The 21,607-nt window shown below is 41.7% G+C and overlaps 1 protein-coding gene across 4 annotated transcripts in view; it reads left to right on the top strand.

The window, feature by feature from the left end:
* Positions 1 to 21,607, top strand: part of ACOD1 (aconitate decarboxylase 1) — a 35,569-nt gene that overhangs the window by 11,108 nt on the left and 2,854 nt on the right. For 2 of the 4 annotated variants that reach the window (XM_061445249.1, XM_061445251.1), the window contains exons 2-5: positions 9,749 to 9,824; positions 18,076 to 18,237; positions 19,304 to 19,393; positions 21,373 to 21,578. In XM_061445249.1, the coding sequence (XP_061301233.1) occupies positions 18,160 to 18,237; positions 19,304 to 19,393; positions 21,373 to 21,578 (374 nt within the window). In that variant the 5' untranslated portion in view covers positions 9,749 to 9,824; positions 18,076 to 18,159. Of the gene's footprint in view, positions 1 to 9,607; positions 9,825 to 15,816; positions 16,753 to 18,075; positions 18,238 to 19,303; positions 19,394 to 21,372; positions 21,579 to 21,607 lie in introns of those variants that run through there. The other 2 variants (XM_061445248.1, XM_061445247.1) reach the window with 2 other exon arrangements.

Raw genomic sequence — 21,607 nt, 5'->3', positions numbered from 1 at the left:
TTAGAATGAAGCACAAAGAAGTGATGTTCCAAAAGCCAGGAAGTACATATTTCCTGGTGAAATCCACATGCAAATGTAAACACAGAAGTTGAAATTTTGCCCTCTCTCAGCTTGGTGGCAGACTTCCACGTGGTTTGAGCCAGGATTTCAGACAGCATGTGTGACTGACAGCATTGTATGCAGGCCTTTCCATATACGCTTCTCTACTTCATGAAAGCATTTCTTAGGGGAAAAGCTGAAATTTAATTTCCCAAACAGTTCAGTGACTTTCTCTTAAAATTTACGTATGTGTTGCTGTAAGAAAAAGTCACCACCTGTTTTGCAGTTTCTGGCAACCTTTGCAACTCAGTATTTAAATCACAAATTCTAATCAAATTCTTCAATAAAGTGTCATCGAAAGCTTCAGGGCTGCAGGGCCAGCAACCCTTACAACGCCAGTTTAGTTTCTTTAGCACCAACTTTATAGTCGCCTTAGAATCACCCTTCACTAGAGAGGTCTGTTGTGATTGAATTAGTGTGGATGAACCATGTCATTTGCTAGCTACAAACATCAGTGCTCCGTTTCCACAAAGCTATTAGCTTGTCCTATTAATGTACCATTTCAGTACTACAAATAATGTGATAGTTTCTATTATGACCTTAAATAGTAACTCCTTAGGTGCATTTCTGGTAGTGTTTTATCAAGGACAAGACTTCTAAGACTCAGGTTAACAATTTCAGATATATAGGACAGGTGATGCAGAAAAAATAGAAATACATGCCCTATCACTTTTAGGTCATGCATTTTAATATGATTTTGAAATAAGTTTTCTTGTGTGTTATTCTTTCTATTATCACCAATGTCTATTGTCCATCATACCTTTCTTTAAGGCCAGCATTGTTAATATAAAGACTTAGTCTGGCAAGATGCTAATTGCCTCAGTTTCAGTAAATTCCTAACAAAGCTCTTTACATTGAACTAGCTAAAAATCAAAGTATCAAAGTATGTGACTAAGCTGCAAAACAGGGTGGCAAGATGGAGTTTGGTTTTTTAAATTGTGACAGGATCATAATGGTAGCTTCTTTTATTCCCTGATGCTTTGCAAAGGGAAAATTGGGTATTTAATTTTACAGTAAATATTATTTTTTAGCTATCTATTTTAAAATTAATTTTTAACATTTGCTTTTACAGTAAATGTATTTTTGTGGTACATGCCAACTTTTACTACCCAAGCTTTTGTTTCCTTGCTGAGTGAGAGCCATGTCCTTGGTAGCAGTAGGTGGCAGTGCTGTGTCTCCGCTCTCGTTTTGAGGCAGTGCAGTAGCCCAGCTCCACGAAGCAATTTCACGAGCAATGTAAGTTCAGGTTTCTTTAAACAGAGGCACTTTTGCTCATGGGCAGTGCCAACTAGCCTTATCAGGTGGTATGAATTTAATCTCCAGACTACGAACAGTATCATTTTCCATGTGAAATTCCCCCAAGTCATGTATATAGCATTTGCAATAGTGTATGTAGCAAGGAGCATAGGTGTATAGGTATATAGCAAGGAGTACAAGTGACTTTTCGTTACTTCTATTTTTAACCCAAGATTTCTTTACCTAAAAGTGAACAAATCGTGTATCTTTAATGCTGCTGTTGGCAGCCCATGCTGGCAAGCGCAGTTGCCTTCTGTTTCTATAAGTTAAAAAAAAGACAAATGGTACTGCTGTTGTGCAAGTAACAAAATGTTCCAGAGCCATGTGATTAAATTGTTCCAGAATCACATCATCAATTAGTGATCGCTTTTATTTTGGCTCTTATAGAAGCCTTCCAGTACCTAAAGGGGTCCTACAGGAAACCTGGAGAGGGCCTTTTTGCAGTGGCATGTAGTGACAGAACAAGGGTGATGGCTTTAAACTGAAAGAAGGTAGGTTTAGATTAGACATTAGGAAGAAATTATATACTGCGAGGGTGGTGAGACACTGGCACAGGTTGCCCAGAGAAGCTGTGGCTGCCCAGTCCCTGGCAGTGTTCAAGGCCAGGTTGGATGGGGCTTTGAGCAACTTGGTCTAGTGGACAGTGTCCCTGCCCGTGACAGGGGATCTTTAAGGTGCCTTCCCACCCAAACCACTTTAGGATTCTATGCTTCTTTTCTCAGCAGTAAATACAGTAGCAGTGTCATTGACAGGAGCAAACACTACTGATGCAATAAAACTGGTGCTTCACCATGTAACTAGAAGAGCATTAGGAAGGCAGTAGATGGGATGCCTGACTGTGCCTTTGTCTTTTCCAGATCCGAAACTGTGTTCACAGTCCTGGCTCTGAGGTCAAGTGAGATTGGCTGGCTCATGTCTGCTCTGCTAATGTCTTGGGAACAGGTTGTCTTGCAGATAGAGCTAACTGCAGTGGTCCAACAAAGAGCCAAACCACAAGATTAATGACTAAGCAATGCAGACAATCAGGGGTCCACAGCCAGAGCTCACTGGCTCACTCTCTTTTGTTTATGAGTACAGATAAGCCAAATAGGACATCTGTTACCTGAAAGGACTGGAGGAGGAAGGGAGCAGAGACAGAGTGACAGCAGGTGCCTTAGCTTGTTTGAGAGTGGTGGAGAGAGCTTGTTGCAAACACATGGGAGTAAGCTGTGAGACCAGGTCTTCATGATGGGTTTGATGAAGTGTATCAAGCTGGGTCATCCTTTCTTTTCTTTCTTCTTTATTTGCCTGTGATTTGAATGTGCAAGACAAAAGCAGAAGCAGGAAACAGGAAATGTCATCTGTGTGGCTTCTGTTACCCCAAGAGGACTCACAGAAAGGACAAATTCAGCCTCTGGAGTTCAAGGGAAGTAACATAAAAGGAACAACTATAAGAGAGTAAGTGAAGTACATTATTTTTCTTTGAAAAGATGAGATGTGAATCACTGAGGTCAACAATTTCAATACATGCTAAAAACAGATATGTGCATAATGATCAAAGCATTTCTGTCAGCTTATTTTTTATATAAATGTGGATCTGGTTTTATCTTTAATATGGACTCCTCAAATGGGACGTCTGAGTTACCTGATGGCAACATATTTGATATTGTCACCAAAATAAATTAAAAAAAAAAAAAATCCCTGTTCTTTTAACATTACACCTTGAAAAGACAAACCTGTCAGAACGGAGGCACTTGGAAGTTCTCTCTGAGATTGGCTTTACAATTTATTCCTGTAAATATGGGCATCTGTTGAAACACATTTTACAGAAAGGGTTTGGATGAGAAGTGGTATTTCGGTTGATCAGCTGAGGAAGTCATGCTTCCATAAGGGCACACAGAAGCAAGAGAAGGAAATGAACAGAGGATGTTGACCCATGGGTTCCTTCAAGGGCTGAGAAAGGGGAGATTACTTGTGCATCACCCTGCTTTGGACTCAAACTAGATGGGCTGCATCTGGCAAGAGGAGAACAGACAGCATCAGCACGGTTCAGCATTAAGTGAGTGAAATTAAATTAAATAAACACACACACAGAGGCCTGGAGGAATTGCAGACCAATCTTCAGGATTTTGTTTGCATTTTGTTCTTTCCTATTCCATGTATCAGTTATTACTGCCCTTCCCATTGAATTATCCCTATAATATTTTTCTCATCAGTCAGGCAGTCACAACCATTTATCACACTGCTGAATCAGGATTACAATGGCTTTAAAAATGTGTGACTGAGAAGAAAACTTAGGAGCAAAAAAAAATACATGGAGCCCAGAAGGGAGAAATATAGAAAGAGTCCCATTTAAAGCAGAGGAACTGATTATTTTATGAGGTGTCTGCAAACTTCAGCATTCTCACACCAAAAAAAAAGAAAGAAGATGCTAATGTTAAAGGGCAGAATGGAGAACAAGTTAAAAAATAACCTCTGGTACATGTCACAAAAGGATGTCAGTGCAGACTTCTGACTATTTAGCTCACAGAGGCAGCGAAGCCTTTTGAAGTTTCCTCTCCCTCTGTAATCAGTCTCATTAGAACAAGCAGATCCCAGCTTCAAAGGTAGCAGGGCTTATAAAAGAAGAAATCTGCCTGCTCCTCAAACTGTGGATGGCAGCTTTGTGTCCCACAGTGGTGGTTCCCATATGAGGCCGCACTGGCATCAGCAGGGTGGGCGTGATTACATGGCAAGTTCTGTGCTCAGATTTCTTTGAAGGGTTTACGAAGCCTTCCCAAATTATTATTGATCCTCTCCATTTGACAGGACTTCCAAAGACTTGAAAAGACAATCGACAAAGCTTACTTCTTAGCTTGATCCCTCACCTGCAAAGTCTTAGATGATTCCACAGGCTTGCTGCATTTGAACTGTTTTGCCTAGTTACTTAGATAACAAAGTTCTATTAATGAATTGGCATATTTTCTTAATAAATGCCTGTAAAATTATTTGGTTCTATTCTTCCTACAGGGCTCTTCCCAGAACTTCCCTGCAGTAAAGGGAATAGAGAGTTCTGTGTAGGAAAGCTGTGGTGTTTTGTTTGTCCACAAAACAGTTCACTAGAGAACATCACTAATAATTGCATTTCTTGACTATGGGAAGACAGAAAGTTAAGTATATTTCAGTGTTTTCCCAATGAGATTCTTTGATTCTGCAGTCTGTTATTTCTGGAAGTTTTCCAAAAAGAAAAAGGTAAAAAAGAAGTCCTGAATGCAGCACATCCCTCTACTTAAACTTAACCCCAATTTCACAATTCTGCAGATTGAATATGAACATCACTTATATTTCAACAAAAAATTGCTGTTTGTTATACTTCTGATATGTTAATGAAATTGTGTATCTTAGTGTACCCATTTCCCAGTTGGTGACCTGATTTCCAGTGTCTACAACTGGTTTTCCATCATGCTTGAGCAACTGCCAGTGTTGCATTCCTATTTGTGGAATGAGCCATAAGCCTGGGAATCACCTCTGAAATATGACTTATTCTCATGGGATTATTTTCATGCTGTGTTTAGAAACCAGCTGTGCCAATCTAGGAAGTTTTCCAGAATATAAAGCAGGTCATGAGCAGTGTGTCTGATAATGCATCCATAGACAGTGTGTTCACAGATGCTTCTCTGGTCTTCAACAAAATATTAGTAAAGTAACAGTATTAGAATCTGACACTGCTCTTGTTAAAGCCGTTTTTCTAAGTAGTACTGAATTCAGTTAGAGCTAATTCAGGCAGAATTAGCCTGAATTCTGGTGAACTCAGTAAATCGTGAAGTCAGAAAAAGGGAGGGATGGAATGAATGTCAAGAGATCATCCTCCAGTTCACCTCTGTACCAAGGCAGCAAGAAACTTTGGACAGTCCCAGCAGACATCCACATAATACACTGGTAATGATTCCAGTGAAGGCATTCCACAATATTCTTATTTATGGTGTTTTAATGTTTCAGTACCCGGTACCATTCCTGTATTAAAGGCACGATTCAGTTTAGGGTTTTTTTCACATAAACCAAGAATCTTTGATAAATACTTAGCAGATTTCTTTTTGTCTTCTTTCTCAGCAGATAGAGCAAAGCTGCTCAACATCCTTTTCTTCCTAAAATACAGATTGTATTTCTGTTTTGTGTGCCCGTATATGGTGCACTTTCATATTAAAACTAAGCCGGTCTGAAGGTTAGCTGTTGCCAGAATTAAACACCTAAATTCTTTTCCCTGTTCAGCCAGCCCTTGTGTGATTGTGATGAACCAGTTCAGAGGGCAAAGTGGAGAAGCTTTCAGTTCTTTTAAGAAATTAATTTTCTGCTGACTTAGTTCAAGCCCTATGGAGGGCATCAAAGAAGTGCCAGTGGTCAAACTGGCTTAGCTGTGATGTGAAACAACACAATTTCTCTCTTCTAGGCTAGGCAAACTCCTTGCACCTCTTTTGCAGGCCTATTATTGTTCTTATGCTCTGAATCCTCTCCATTTTTCTGTATTTTTTTCATACTTAGTGCCTTTAACATATTTCTGTATCCGATGAATGTTTACAATGTGTGATTCAGTTATGAGTGAACAAGCCATGAGGAGGGTTAAGAAGAGACCTTGCTGCTCATATCTCTTCTGCCCATTTTTCCATGCTTAATTTGTGTGTGCCATTACTGTGACTTTGCCTATATGCTTAGTAATTGTGCTCACAAGATGGGTGATAAACACAAGCATGTCACCCCATGCCATGCTTTTGCAGTTTAAGGAAAGTCATTCCAATCTCTACTCATAGAATCATAGAACCAGGTTTAATTTTAACTTGGAGCATCATCCAGGCAAGAGTTTCTCTTGGTGAAGATAATTTCCCTTTAGTTTCCTTCAGTTTTGCCATGCGTATGCACTGACCTACATTGAGAGTAGGCACGTGACATTCTCAGTGAGTCTTTCATGTGATCTGAACTCTTTTGGGGTTAATGGCTTCATGCAAATATAATTTTGGGGCAATGTGTATGAATGAGATGTTAAGATTTCCTGTATTCTGTCTTTTAGATACGTATAAATAATTTATATTTCCCAGTATGGATTCACTCCTGATTCATATTCATATAGTTCTCTCAAAACATGATCTAGAGTCTTGAAGTATTTGGTTTTTGCTTTTAAAGCCATCACCACCCACGGTCATGTACCCAATTAAGAGTTTAAGTTTTTACTATTCTAGTTTCACCATAAAAATGTGGAGAATGTGAAGCCTGAGGATACAGAAACAGCAAAGTTAAAGTAATAAAGGTCCCGAATATAAAGGTCTTTTAAATCCCATCACTCGTTAACAATAGTGAGCTTGGAGTCTGTTCTGGGGTGTCTGCTGTGGATGAAACCCGCGCTGTAGAGAAGGATGCACTAATAATGATTACATCACTGACTGTGCAGCTGAACTCATATCCCACCACAGACTGTGGTAACCTGTGAGTTACATTATCCTTTGCAACCAGATCATGACTGACATGAGCCAGCTTGTTCAGAAACATTCAGAAATGCATGATCTGAAGGTAAGAATTGCTGGTCTTTCCTGTCCTTCTTGTGAAGGCTCTCATGGCTCTCAGAGTATGGAATTAGCAGAAGCCTATGGGCAGGCTTTGGTTACTGCCCTTCAGGCTCAGAGATGATATGGATAATGAGCAACCTTCAAGCCAGGTCTCTCCATTACAGGCTTCCTTATGCTGTAATGACACTCACCTTTATATGCTGCCCACCCTCTTGAGCTTTTGAAGCTCATCTTTCCATATCCTTACAGGGATTTCTCAGTGAATGACCATACTTTTTTCACATCCCAGAAGCAGATCCTCCAATTCAGCTTCCTCCCCCAACCTTGCACATTTTTTCTTGAATGTTCCCAAAGCTCCAGGTCCTCTGTCAGAAGCACCCACCCTAATGGAGATTGTTCAGGCTGATGAATTATGGGACAAGACTGAAAAGAGGGCTCACCACTTTCCAAGTGCCACCTCCAGCACTCACTGCTGGTCCCATCATGATCTTATTCCAGCATTTGTCACTGTCCTGTTATCGGCCAGTCTGACTGAAGATCACCATTTTTTCAGCATCAGTGTGGCATCCACATCTAGGACATAAGCTGGAGTGGACTTTTTCTGATAAAGTTATGGGAACGTGTCACCCTGCACTGGTTTCAGGTGGGGAATGATCTCAGCTGACCTATGAGAATAGGAGTGGAAAAAATGAAGGAATAAAGGATGGACAATTTCTCCACATAAAGAAGGGATATAATACCAGGCAATAAATAGCACAGCATGCTGAAGGTGGCCAGAGATCTATCGGTATTTTTCACTTGGATTCAGTGAGCAAGCTCATCATAGTTCTGACTCTGTCTGGAAGCAGCATCACATTAAATGATACCGCATTTCATACAATAGATATGAACAGATACTTTCTTCCCTCTCTTAGCCATTGCTTTCCCCACCATTTTTATGGCCACATGGAGAGTATGCAGAAGTTTGACCACAAAACCTTTCTTCCTCTCTGTCTCTTTAACGTTTCCCTTTGCTGACCTATAGAGTCGAGGAGGGCTTCACAGCGCATGTCCTTCTATTACACAGGAATGAAAGCCAAGTTTGGATGCGTGATTGCAAACTTTGGAGCATCTGCCTTAACAGCTACTAGCTGGGAAAGATGTCGACACTTACAGGAAAAGACTGTGGATACAGACTATATGTGGAAGCAATCTAATCCTAGGAAGGAATTATGTGCTTGGGATTTTTGTTTGCTTTGGGGTTTCTTTCTCAGCCACAGCTCAAGAGCAGTCATCAACATGGTCAACTCCCATGTTGCATCAAACCCCTGAGTCAAGAAGTCACTGGCACAAAGTCAACTCACAGGCAACCTTCTTACTGCGTCTGGAAGAGGCAGGCAGCATTTCTGACTAGAAATGAGAGCACTGACAAAACCAAGTCAGGAGCAGAGGACAGATAGCACAAAGCTCATCCGCCCTAGGTCCTTGTGTGCATGGCCAAGAAAACAAAGGGAAGGAGCTGCTGCCATTATTGCTAGGCATCTCCTGCTCCAGTTGTGCCAGACAGCTGGACACAGCCCCAAGGCTATTTTGAGTTGTGCTATATTGTCCAGGGGACCAGGAAGAGGCAAGCCAAGTGCTGCCAGCAAGGAAAATGAGGGCAGACAAAAAGCCATATAACCCTGGCTCAGAAAGCTGTGCAGAGCAGTCTGTGTTAGTGCCTGCCAAGGCCCAGCACCAACTGAATGGTCACAAACCACTTGTAGACTATGGCAGAGGGTGGGGACCTTACTGTAGTGCCAAACTTGGTACTGATCTGCAGAGGCTCTCTGGGCTGACTGGTTACTCCTCCATCCAACAGCTCTGTATACATTGCCCTGCTCCCTCTAAAACACTGACATTTTGGAGCAGTTGCCCTTTATTTCATGGAGGTTGGATAAGCAGAGGGGCTTCTCTTGTCTCAGCCTGCTGCTGCTGGAGACATAGGATTTGATGCAATTGATTTTGACTGGATAGTTTTCCCAAATTCACATGGAGTAGAAGAGTTTTGGAAAATACATCTGGGTCTTATTAGCATAGGAGGAAAAGGGGCAGTGCAAGGCTGGGTTGTGCTTGGAAGGTGGAGGAGAGTCCGGCTGCCAAGGGTAGTGGGGCAAGACAGCAGGAAGCTGTGAGGACAAACAACTTCTCAGCATCAGTCACCCTGTTCCTCCTTAGGAGCCCTTCCTTTGGCTGCAGTGGCTGCAGAGGAATGCAGAAGCACAAAGTAGCAACGGGTGGGTCAAGCTGAGGAACACACAGCTTTATTTTTTCATTTGTAAGCAGCACAGGCAGCAAGCTGCCTCCTTAAAGCTGATTCCCTCAGAAGCTGCCTGCTTTTCTTATGCAGTGAAACAGCATTGCATTGTGTATCTCTGGTTGAATAGCATGATTTGTGCCCCGCTGCAATTGTGCTGGCATTTTAGGATGTGCCATATTTCAGTATTCCTTCATTTGCAATCCTCCCCAACCCCAAGTTTAATAAAATACTATACCAAATATAGGAAATAAAAAGTCCAAAGAGAAAACATGAACTTCAACATAGACTTCAAAACTGCCAATTTGATAAAGAATGGAAATAGCCAGATCACAAAAATGGAGAAATCCTCTAATTGTAGAAAGGAGGACTCAGATTAGTTTATTTGCTTATTTTATTAAAACCATAGTGCTGGCATTGCGCCACGCAGAACAGTTACCAAAGTCAGTAGGATAAACTGTGTGAGTTGGTGGTAGCACTAATGTCATATATTCTCTCTGACTACGACCTGAAGCAACTTTATAAATCAAAAATGCCGTGACTCAATGTATTATTTTCCTTACAGCTAACTCTGTTTCTCCTGCAACATCCAAGGCCACATAAGGAGGGACATCTTCCAACTATGGCTGCAGAGCAAAAAGGTAAATACTGTCCACTACCTCTGACAGTAGGTATCATTTTTAGGTGAATAGTTTTAAACCCTGCTGATGCTGAAAAGTCAGCGTGGATGATCAAATCTTACTGAATCACTCCTTTCATTTTGTGAAAGTATTTTCCTTGATTTTTAATGCTTCCTGCATCTGTCTCAATCTACTATGCTGAAGATGAGTAATGTTAGGGAAAAAAATAGTGTCATTATAAATTCTAAAAGCCAAAATTCTTCAAATGCTACTTATGTAAAGAAGGGCCAATTTAAATCAAATAATTAGCTTCTGCTTAAATGTTCAATTAGAAAATTGTAACAATATAAATGTTCTATATATTCATAGCTCTCGTCTTCAAATTTAACTTCTCTTCTGGTTTTGCTTTTATTTCTCCCTTTCATAAATGTCAGTGTAATTACGCCCATTTTCTCTTTAGAGGTGAATACACAATCACAGCTAGAAATTCTCCGGTATGTTTTACAGTCTGAGACGTGTAATACTCAATCTCACGACTAATAACTACCATGGCATGTTTTATAATTGCACCATAAATCAGAGGCTGCCACATTTAAAGTATAATTTTAGGCCATTTTGTAATATTTCCTCTCACTTCTGAAATATATTGTGGTGGAAAATACATGATGTAGCTACGTACAACCACAGATGAGGAAAAGGAATCTTTCTCCAGTTGCTGGAGTTCCTCAAAGGAGATTTTAAAGGGCAGTGACATTCGTGTAGCTCATGGGATGTCCGAGCTACCTCGGGGACCCCAGTGAGAGCATATTTTTTGAGCAGATGTTGCAGTCCATGTATTAAGAGAGGGGGGTGGAAGGGAATCAACCCATGGCCCAGGCTTGCAGAGTTAGCAATCCATTAGCAACAAGTACTCTGTGGCTTTTCCAACATGGCTGGTTGTCTGAATCTTTCCAGGGCCTTTATGCTTAGGAGGAACTAAGCTGGGAGGAAGAGAGAGAGCATCTGTGGTGAAAGCTGGAGAAACAATTCCACCAGCTTGCATAGCATCTCCCAGTACCTGTCTCAAGTGCTTCTGCAACTGCTGACAGGATGAACTCCCACAAAATTAGATTAATTTTTCTCCCCAAACCTGTTTCTGCTTGAAGGAGAATGTTTTATTATTCATTCTGGGTTTGCTGTATATGCTTTAGGTGTTATTTTAGCCCTACCACTGCATAAAAAAGTTTGTAATGGCATGTGGGATAATTTCCTAGTGGTTCAAAATCCCTGAGTAATAGTTTAGATGCAGAGAGGCTCTTTTATCCCTCAGTTAGTGTTGAAGCTTGTTGTATACTAGGACTCGATACTGTATCTGCCCACTGGACCACCATTGTAGGCTTGCTGGGACCTGATACAGCCCAACATTTGGGCTCACTCTGAAATGATCAGGAGGGTCTCTTTGCTGGGTACCTTTGCATGTACGATGCAGCAGCCCAGCACAGTGACTAATGCCTCATTTGCACCACAGAGATTTGCTGTTAATCTAATTAAAATTGCCACTTCCTTCATATGTGCTCACAGTAATGTGGTTTCCACTAATCAAACTCTGAATTTATGTTAGTTAAGTTTTAATGTCTCCCCAAATGGCACAAGTCCTATAATGACATCTGGACGCATTTTTGGCCGAGTACAGACATCTTGACTGCTTTTTGATTAAGAGAGCAATGTGTGCCCCAAGCTGCCAAAACCGTCAGCAAGGGGAAGTTACAGCAAAGTCTATGCACATACAGAAAACCTACGTGATCTCCTACACTTGCTGCTATATTCAGAGTGGAGGTCATGCCATACAGAAATCCTGTACAGCCACCTGCTAGGTAACCTTATTTCTTTAGCAAATAGGGTAGGAAGCTACAGTGGGATAAAGAAAAGCTTTGGGAACTTGCCTGTGAGGCATCCCAGGGAGAAGAGGTGGTACTCCAGGGTGCAGAGTGGTTCACAGGGGTCTGGGCCTGGCTGTGTCACCTTCCGCTACACCTCCTCCTCCTGAGCTGTGAACCTGGGGCAGGTAAGTACGGTGTAGCCCCTTGCACTGTCAGTATCTGAACACTGGCACTAGTATCACAGGTAAAGGCTATGGTATGGGTGAGACCTAACATTTGCACTGCGCCAATCGGAATTTCATAGAAATGTGGTGTCTTCTCGCGCTGTTATAGTTCATGCCCCTTCACATTACTCCATCAATTATATCAAAGGGACTTGCCTAATCATCCTGCAACACACTCTTTCGCTTCAAACATGCTTTTGCCTCTACTGCAGTTGCTTGAGGCCTGTTCACAATATGTCTATACTGAAATGATTGATTGCCTTCACCAAGACCCTACATGATTATCCCAGCTATGTCTGGTACCTCTTACAGCTCGTTTAAGCAAATCAACATCTGCATTGCAAGTTTAAATGAACCGCAAGGACTTGCCTTAGGAATAGCACAGCTAATTTATGAAGGTTGTAAGGACTGTGTAATGTAGACCTCATGTGCTGACTTGTAGCAGCTTTTACCAGAATAGGGCCTGGCACTTCCAAGGCAAGTTTGAGAAAAGGAAACAAGAGTGTTGTAACTTCTCAGAGACTGTACTGCTGTTGTCACTAGCTGTGGAAGTAAGGGAACTGGGCAACTACTGTAGGCCAGAAATTTCCAGAATTATACATTTTATGGTGCAATCATTGCCTATTACATATGCTGTGTGTTATGGCTGGCTGGCTCAGTAGCTGCTGTTGAACATGAGATGGTAGGCTTGTGGAAAAAAGAGGCACAGAAGACTGTAATGATAGTGGTGAAGAATTGTGGGATCCCAAAGTTTATGGCTGTATGGCTGTTAGCAGCATTCACATTAAACCACGTATTCCAGGCCATTTGCTAAGATTCTTAGCTCTTTATTGAACTTAAAATATCCCAGCAGAGGGCAGAGGAGCAGGTCCTGCACTTGTAAGGTGCTTTCAGACCCTAAGCAATTCGAAAGGTTCTGCAAACAGAGCACATTGGCACCTGCCTCCCATTTTCTCATCTCAGCACAGCCCATGAACAAAGTCACATCTTAAAGGCTGGCTTAAAGAAAAGGAAGCTTGGACTCTGCATTTTTGTCATCATTTTTTATATTTCTTTAGAACAAAAGAAACACAAGGCTATGGCCAAATCTGCTTTCAGTTGCAACCATACAGCTTGCAGGTGTGGGCAGAGTTTAGCCTGAAATAACTGGAGGCAAAAGAAAGAAAAAGCAGCTTAAAAATGTGATGTCAGCATGAGAAAATAGACTCTGTGGGGCACTGGTTTTCTAAAGCCTTGTTCTGTAATCAACAGAGCTCATTACTGTAGCTGTGCATGATGTTGCAAATGGCATTTGGATGAATGCATTTTGTCTTTCCATCATGCTCACTAGTTAACAAATTGTCTGCCCAAATTGCTGAACCATGCATAGAGTGTCAAAGAAGAGGAAAGCAGCAGATTCCCTTTGTCAGGGTGGACAGACTGTTCCAAACTCTCGGTCACTGCTTTTCAACCTTCTTCTGTTTCGACCCCTACGAATTCTCCTGTGGATGTACAGGACTTTGTATAGATGCCTCTTCCCCCTACAGTGATAATCATATTGCTTTCCTTTCACTCCTAAGTCTACAGTGTCCATCTGACTCTGAGGTCTTCAGACCACATTTTGGAAACTGGTCTCCCAGGTAACTTAATTATTTGCATTTACAGCTTCACTTCATTTTTTGTTTAAGGAAGTCACTTTCTCATATCTCTGTCCAGTCCTTAAATAGTACTGATCCTCCTATTGCAATACATGGGACAATCCATCCTGCAATCAAGGTTATGTAAGGAAGTGGTCATGTATCTGAGATCAGCTAGCAGCATGTGACCACACATCACACTGCAAGGCACAAGTTCTGGCTCCAATCTGAATTCACTTTGGAGTCTTAACATGGGATTAAAGGCAGCTATGCACTTATTACTTCCACTAACAGTGTTTCAAAGTGTTTGGGGGGATGTAAGGCATTGCAAACTGTAAGCTGTTGTATGGACCTTGTTTTGAGGAATAATGAAGGCTGAGGACACAGTCCTACAGGCTGACACTACACTGTGCCTTCTAGAAATAAAATGATTTATGGGCCATTTTTTCTCAGTTCTGATTGTGGGCTTTCCAGTAGAATGCCAGCTGTATTAGAGCAGTCATTAAAATAATAAATTAATCAGGAATTGCATTATTGCATAGTTTTCTCATGCTTTTTAGGCATTCAGATGTATTCACTGTTCCGTCCATTGGAGTTGTCAGGGGAAATAAAAAGGGTCCCACATTGCTTCTTATGTGGGGAAATTCTCCTGTGGGGCGGTTGTGTCTCCTTTGTGCCATACAGAAGCACAGAGGGATCAAGGAGATATTAAAACTTTCACTTCAGCTTCACTTGAGGAAGAAATCAGAAACAGAATGAGACTATAACAGATACCCCAAAGGTAAAGGAAGCAAATGACTGAAAGGGGACTGACTTTAGGGTATGAATATGCAATTTTTTGGTGGTCAAACACTGTCACAAGTTTCCCAGAGAGGCTGTGGAGTCTCCATCTTTGGAGATATCCAAAACCCAACTGGACACGGTGCTGGACAACCTGCTCTGCATAGCTCTGCTAAAGTACGCAGTTTGGACCAGATGATCTTTTCCAACCTCAGCCACTCTGTGATTCCGTGGTTCTGTGATTTACATATTTTCTTCCATTTTCTGCAGGGAAAAACAAAAATGAAAGTTAAGAAGATGTTTCCGTTTTTCAGACTAATAGCATTAACTTCTACTAGCCTTTCTAGCCATTGCCAAACTTGTCTGTGTGAGTAATCCTGTTAGCTGGGCTGGATTTTATCAGCACCAAAGGTAATCCTTCAGCACATCCAGGCCACCTGTGAGGTTTTCCTTAGCATGGAAATGAGGGGGCAAGGAAGACACATTGATGAACATTCTGGTTCTGTCTCCCCATGGGCTCAGGATTTGGCCAAAATGCACATCTCACCCAGGAACTAGTAAATGCTGCTTGGATATTGTATGTAGATGCAGGTTATGCATACATGAGTGAAGAAATATGCATAAAGAAAGTGGTATACTCAAAAAGAAATGTGTGTGGGAAGAGGTTTAGCCATGCCATGCTGAACAGCTGCTCATACTGAAGAGAAAGGATAAGATTTTTAAATGGAGCTTACACATAATGCAGATTAGCCCATACAAAAGTGTGTATGTGTTTGTAGGGCTGGGGTTTGGGCCTCCTGGGCCTCAGCCTCTTTGGCTAAATCTGAAAAAAGTCACATCACTGCTTCTATCATTTAAGGCACTCGTAAGCTTACCCAGTGCAATTTTCAGCATCAAGTTAGGCACCTGAAGATGACATCCATAAGCAGAGCTGGCTCAAGGCACAGGCAAAATAGGCAAATGTCTGGGTTAGAGCTTGCTCAAAACCAGCTAATGCCCTCTCACCTCTTTTTACCTGCACATGCCCTCCCAGAATTTCCTGGAATACTGCTAGCCCTACTTCTGTTTCCCTCCACATGTGCTCCTAGATTTCATTTTGCATTTCTGAGGCAAGAAACTCAGTTTTGCCTGGCTGTTGAGAATCCCTGAGCTGGCTCTGGAGACAGGCTGGACCAGCTCAGAAAAGGGTGTGCTCAGCTTCAGCACTGGCACAAGGAGGATGAAGAGGACTATGTGTCCAGGAACAGGAGAGGGAAGAGGATGCAGCCTAAAACAGGACCTGTTAGTATTAATAAAAGCTACTCAAATCAATGTTTGACTTCATCTACAGACCTATGCCAGTCTCTACCTGGAAGCACTCAGGGATTAGATACAGCTTTACAAAATTATTTGAGGCTAGGCTGAGTAAAGGGCTGAGGTTCCTACAGTAAGTTTTAGGCAGTGCTTTAGCATGGAAGTGCAAGACTGCAATCCTGAGAAGACTTGATGCTTTGTTTTGTAATCCAGGAGGTGCCAAACTTCTGACATACATTACTTTTTCACTTCAGAATTACTCAGTGGCCTCTATGCCTGCTCCTCTGGGGTCTGCTCCCTTCCTGATGGGATGGGCAGGGATTTCCGACTCACTATCTCGTAGCAGTCTGGGATTCCCCCAGATGCCTAAACTGGTGGTGGGAGAATTGCCTCCTTCTTGAGAGAAAGCATCCTTGACTGAGATGCAGAAAACCTGCTAGTAGAAATTATGGTCTCACACAGTGATTCATGCTGTTAAAACACTGTTAAATACCAAGAACCACAGAATAATAGATTCATAGAATAGTTTGGGTTGGAAGAGACCTTGAAAGGTCATCTAGTCCAACCCCCAAGAGCTGCCTTAATATAGTTTATGTTCTGAAGTTCTTATGCCATACATTTCCCTTGTCTGAATTCTACATATTATAGAAGAGACATATAATGAAGGAAGAAAAAAACAAAACAACAGATTGTTTAAGTTAAAACAGCTTCTGCCATCCTATAGTCTAGTACTGGGCTGATTGCTCACTCAACCAGTAGAGTTATCCATGGACTACTGTGGTTGCCCAAGATTAACCTGACACACCTGATGACCTCTTCTTTCCATACTAACAAATGTAAGACACTCAATATACTGGTTTCTATCTGGTAATAAAACATCACATGTATCAGTTTACACAACATGTGAATGTGACTGGTAAAGTCCCATAGCACATGTCCCAGCAGTTTATGCTACAGTTAGAGGAAAGTTGAAAGAAAGAAGAAAAAGGAACATTTCCAGGCAGAGGAGGAAATGGGCAGGACATGATGAGCAAGAAAAAAGGCCCAATATTTCTTTTCCCCACCCCAGACTTACCCGTATAAATAGTGAGAGAATTATTTCCCCTGCTCACTGGCTACCACTCATTTGCTGCATCTCTCTGGAACCTTGCACCATCCCTCTGTGATGTGGGCAAAGGTACTGTCTTGTTTCTTTGCACTGTAAGATGCACTTTTCTGTTCTAGCTTTTGTATCCTCACTCTCTATGTTTAGGGAACCACTGGGATATGTGGTTCACCTCCTTTAAATGACTTCTGTTCCTCAAGATAGTCTTAATGCTTTAGTACAAAGCCGAGTGAGAACTTGTCTGAAATAATGGGTACAATTCTGGTCACCATTGCTATAGGATAGAAATCAAATGTGAACAGCGCATTGAAAAGCTACTAGTATAGTTAGGGGTGAGTCTACATTATAAAGGAGAAAGCAGCACTGTTTGGTTTACTTTAGCAAAATGCAGGCTAAGAGGAAATACCACCTTGTGCGGATATGTACAGGGGAGTAGAAGAAGGGTTAGGATGAATGGAAGGAGACAGTTTCCAAAAGGGACAACAGCTATATTCAGTAATACCAATATGAAAAAAAAGCAAGTGTGTGTGTATACTGGTTGTAAATAATATATACCTCTATATGGGGATGTTTCTAATGGTCAGAAAAGGGAAGTTCTAGATTTCTAATAGATGTATTAATGGCAACTAACAGCTCCAGCCAAGAAGCAGGCTGAACTTGCATAATAGGTTCAATAGGAAAGTAAAGGGAAAAAAAAAAAAAAAAAAAAGATATAATTCCCAGATCAGCAGGAACAAAGAGCCACTGCTTTCAAAGAGGTGAGATCTTGTCTTGGAGAAAAGCTGGGACCCCAGCTGAGTATGAATTCAGTGAGAGCTGGGAGCTAGGAGCATCAGGTGCAAGGTAGAGATGCCAGTCCTACTGAACTGCAAGCTCAGCAAGATTTGGGAAAGTAATTCTGCTACTCGGGGAGATTAAATATTTCCTCCTTGTGTGGCAGTGGCTGCACGGGATTGAAATGCTGCTTTCCCACTGATTGCAATAGCAAGGTGCTATAGAAAGCGAGGTGGGTTTTGCTATCTATTTGTTTTATATATGTTCGTATGTGTATAGAGGTGGAGATGAAGATATCTTCCAAAGTTACATCACCTGCAGTACTTACCCTCAAGGACTCAAGGAGGAAGCGGCAGAAATACAGAAGAGAGACAGACACTGATGAAAGTATAAATAAAATATAAATAACACTGTGGCATTTCTGGGAATAAAAAGAGGAAGAATTCAAACCTTAGTTTTGCTGATGCAATTCATGTAAGAATGGGCAGGGCAATAGAAATGGCTGGTATGCTAAGTAGTAGTCTGAAACTGAAAGAAAGAGGAAAGAAAAGGAAGAAAAAAAAATGTGTTTTCTTTAAATTAACAGAAATATATTTTTTATTTTTTTTTTCCCCCTCCCAGACAATTACAGGAAATTTTGCCAGTGTTATTCATGGTTTGAATGCAAACCACTTGACAGACCAAGTCATTCAGAGAAGCAAGCGAATGATTCTTGATACTCTTGGAGTGGGGCTTCTGGGTACCAACACTGAGGTCTGCCACAAAGTGACACAATACAGCAAGGTAAGATGCCTGGCATTCATAGCATGCCCTGAAGTTCAGCTTTAAGGACAGTAAGGGAAAATTAGGGCTATAAGGGGAAATTTCCTCATGGTGAAATTCTTTGGGGGACAGAAAGAGAGACACAGGGTTCTTCCCACTTCACACAGGGAAACTTCATTGCTTGAGTTATTAAACTCTGGATGGGCAAAAGCCTCTGTAACAGAATGCATGTTAAGATAACCCCCTGCAAGCACAGATAATTAAGAATTGTTGCTATTTCGCCTGTGAGATTTTCTCAGAAACATCAGCAAAGTAAATATCCCTTATCATCAACTTTCAAAAAGAAGAGACTGTTAATGGGATGGAGAGCTATAAGTGGCTTACTTCCCAAAATATAATTATTGCCTGGAGTACACTGGTTATGTTTCTCCAGTCCTGCTTTCCCTAAACTTGAGCAGTACTTGACCCTGAGGAGAAGCCTTCCCAACAGAGGAGCACATGAGGAGGAGTTTCACCTGCTGTTTTATTGACCAGACTTGCCCAGCTGGACTCGTGCTCCAGAGTTCTGTGAGTCCATTTGCACAGAGCTCACCCCTTCCCAAACTAGGGGGGTTTTGTTCTATTTAATTCTGTAAAATCTTTTTATTGGCTACAAAGATCTGCAGAGCAAAAGGAAAGGAGCTTGGGGCTACTTGCTCCAGGAGCCTGTATATCGTTTATTCAGGGTCTTCTGAAAAGTAGAAAACCAGAACCTTTAGCTGGAGATCTTCCCCAACAAGATGATGACAGTATTGAGACAACTGCAGATGGGCTGTGGGAAGGGATACCAATGGCCAGAGGTTGTGTGAAGGTATTGAATGGCTGGGTGCATGGTGTTGGTCTGGCACCTGAGGTCTGTTCAGGTGGTAAGGGACATAAACCAACAGGAAAGTTTCTTTTCATACTTTCTAAAAAACAGTGTTTTTCTCATGAAGGGGAACAATTGGGTCCCAAGAGGGTACAGCCTGATCTGGGTTACGTCAGAGATATGGCACACATTCATCCTTGGGTTCAGGATTTTGAATTAATTTATGACAATTTCTTTCAGATCTACAGCTCAGATATATCCAGTACCATCTGGGGCCACTTGGATTTCCGACTGCCTCCTCTGTATGCAGCTTTTGTGAATGGAGTGGCTGTAAGGGATGCTCTTTTGTTTGCTCTTAAATCACAGTAATTGATGCCATTCTTGATCTAGAGAGAACAGAAAGCTCCTAAAATCTTGGTTTACTTTATTCTTCTGCCTGAAGCCTGCTACAAAACTTTCCTACACCGTTCTCCTAATGCGCTTCAACTTTCTCCCAATGAAACTGAGATCACGGTATAATACATATCTGACCCAGCTCAATAGCATCCCTTACCTTTAATGTGGGACTCAAGGGTGTTTTCAAAGGTCAGAACTCTACAGCTTGTTACAACCTTGCTACAGCTGCATTATAAAGAGATACTCCTAGCTCTGGCTGATTTCACTGGGATCCAAATTTCATGCCAGCTGGCAAAGTACAGTTGCAGAAAAACGCAAATACAGACAGATGCACATATACATACACGCATAAAATATCACAAGGCAATTTAATCTTTGGTTATGCAGTTTGCAAAAGCCAACCATACGTTTTGGACACATACATTGTCATTAAAGCAGTAACAGTTTCCCCATACATTTGTCTAAACTCAGATTAAGGTTGAAACCATTTGAAACTGAAATATGCACAAGAGGTGGGGTAGACAAAATTGGCAATTATGCAAAACTAGCAAAGGTGACCAACAAAGGAAATGGTAATATTAAACCTATCTGAATTACTGCAACAACAAGATCAGAGGTCCAGTTTGACACCTCATTTCCAATGTAGAAAAAATTACCTTGGAAAAGAGATCTGGATCCTCCCAGCAACTAGCAGTCCATTTGACATTCAAATGTGGCTTTTAACATGTGTATGATCATTTCAGTTTACATCTCAGTCACGGGTTAATTCTGAGTGCTTATTGAAGATGCCAAGAACACAGCTTACTGGGTATTGGGCACAACTTTTCCAGCACTGCAGGGCATCTTTCCAGCTGGCATCTAAGTTTTTCAAGGTAGAAACTATGTTTTCTTATGCCTGTTCAGAAACACGGTCCTCAGAAGTGCATGTTCCCTGTGTTATGGGGCAAGACTTGAGCGCTGGGGAGACTGACCACCTTCCCAGTTGCTCTGAAGTAAGACATGGGTGAACAGGCATGAAAGTTCAGCTTTTGAGATATTGTTATTAGAAGTGCTGCCCCTGATGTTCTCAAGTCCTTGGGGATTCTCAAAATCTTGGTGGGAGGTGTGGGGGTCCGTCAAGCAGTACGTTGCAAACACTGACTGCATTGCTGGCAGTAGTCTCCTACCATGCTGGGAATACCCAGTCTTCCCAAGCAGCTGGGCTGTGGGCATGGGAGAGAGGAGGCACCTCTCTGGACACTCTCAAGGACTAAACGGCTTATCACATTTTTAAGACCAACATTCTCCCAGTCCTAGCAACCCCAGGGAGTCTGGTTCTTCATGTGATAGGTCAATGTGCTGAGAATTCAGGCTAAAGCCTCATGTACATTTGCAGGCTTGTACCTGTTGCCTGTGGAGGGTTGCACTGAAGAAGCTGTTCTGATGGTATAACTTAAGAGTTAGCAGTATGGACTGGACTGCTACAGCTTTAATGGTGTGAGCCCTAATGGCAGCATCAGTTGCAGCACTGGGGAAGTAGTTTCAACATGTTTATATACTGTTTTGGGGGAAGTGAAAATTCACCATTCATATGATGAACCTAGAACTACTGCTTTAATTATACCAGTCTAATTAAAGCAGCAAAACCCTATTGTAGGAAAGATGAATCATTGTCATATTGGTTTTAGACTGCTACAACTTGAATTAGAATTCCACTCCTTTGAGGCAAGATTTGTATTGCATTGCCACTTCTCATGGAGCCATGTTGGGAGTAAAGGTCTTTGAAAGAAGGACTTCTGAAGATTTGTTTTCTAAGGAAAATTTAGTTCTTCAGCCCTTTTTTATACTGATTTCAGTAGTTTCATTTGACTGAGCCAGTCTTGCCAACTCAGAGTTTATTTCTGATGACACGTCGAGGCTTTTCTTTCCATTAGGTGCACTCAATGGATTTTGACGACACGTGGCATCCTGCCACGCACCCGTCTGGGGCTGTGCTTCCTGCTGTGATTGCACTCTCAGAGGCCTTTCCTCAGAAGAAAAAAATCTCAGGTCTTGATCTGCTCTTAGCTTTCAATGTGGGAATCGAAGTGCAAGGCCGGCTGCTGCGCTTCTCCAATGAAGCCAGGAATATCCCCAAAAGGTACAAAGAAATGCTTCAAGTGGAAAGTT

Source organism: Pezoporus flaviventris, unplaced genomic scaffold (assembly GCF_033815535.1).
Source record: "Pezoporus flaviventris isolate CSIRO_AGI_PZ_B2104156 unplaced genomic scaffold, CSIRO_AGI_Pfla_v1 ptg000003l, whole genome shotgun sequence".
NCBI classification, from domain to species: domain Eukaryota; kingdom Metazoa; phylum Chordata; class Aves; order Psittaciformes; family Psittacidae; genus Pezoporus; species Pezoporus flaviventris.
This window is presented reverse-complemented; position numbering and strand designations above follow the sequence as displayed.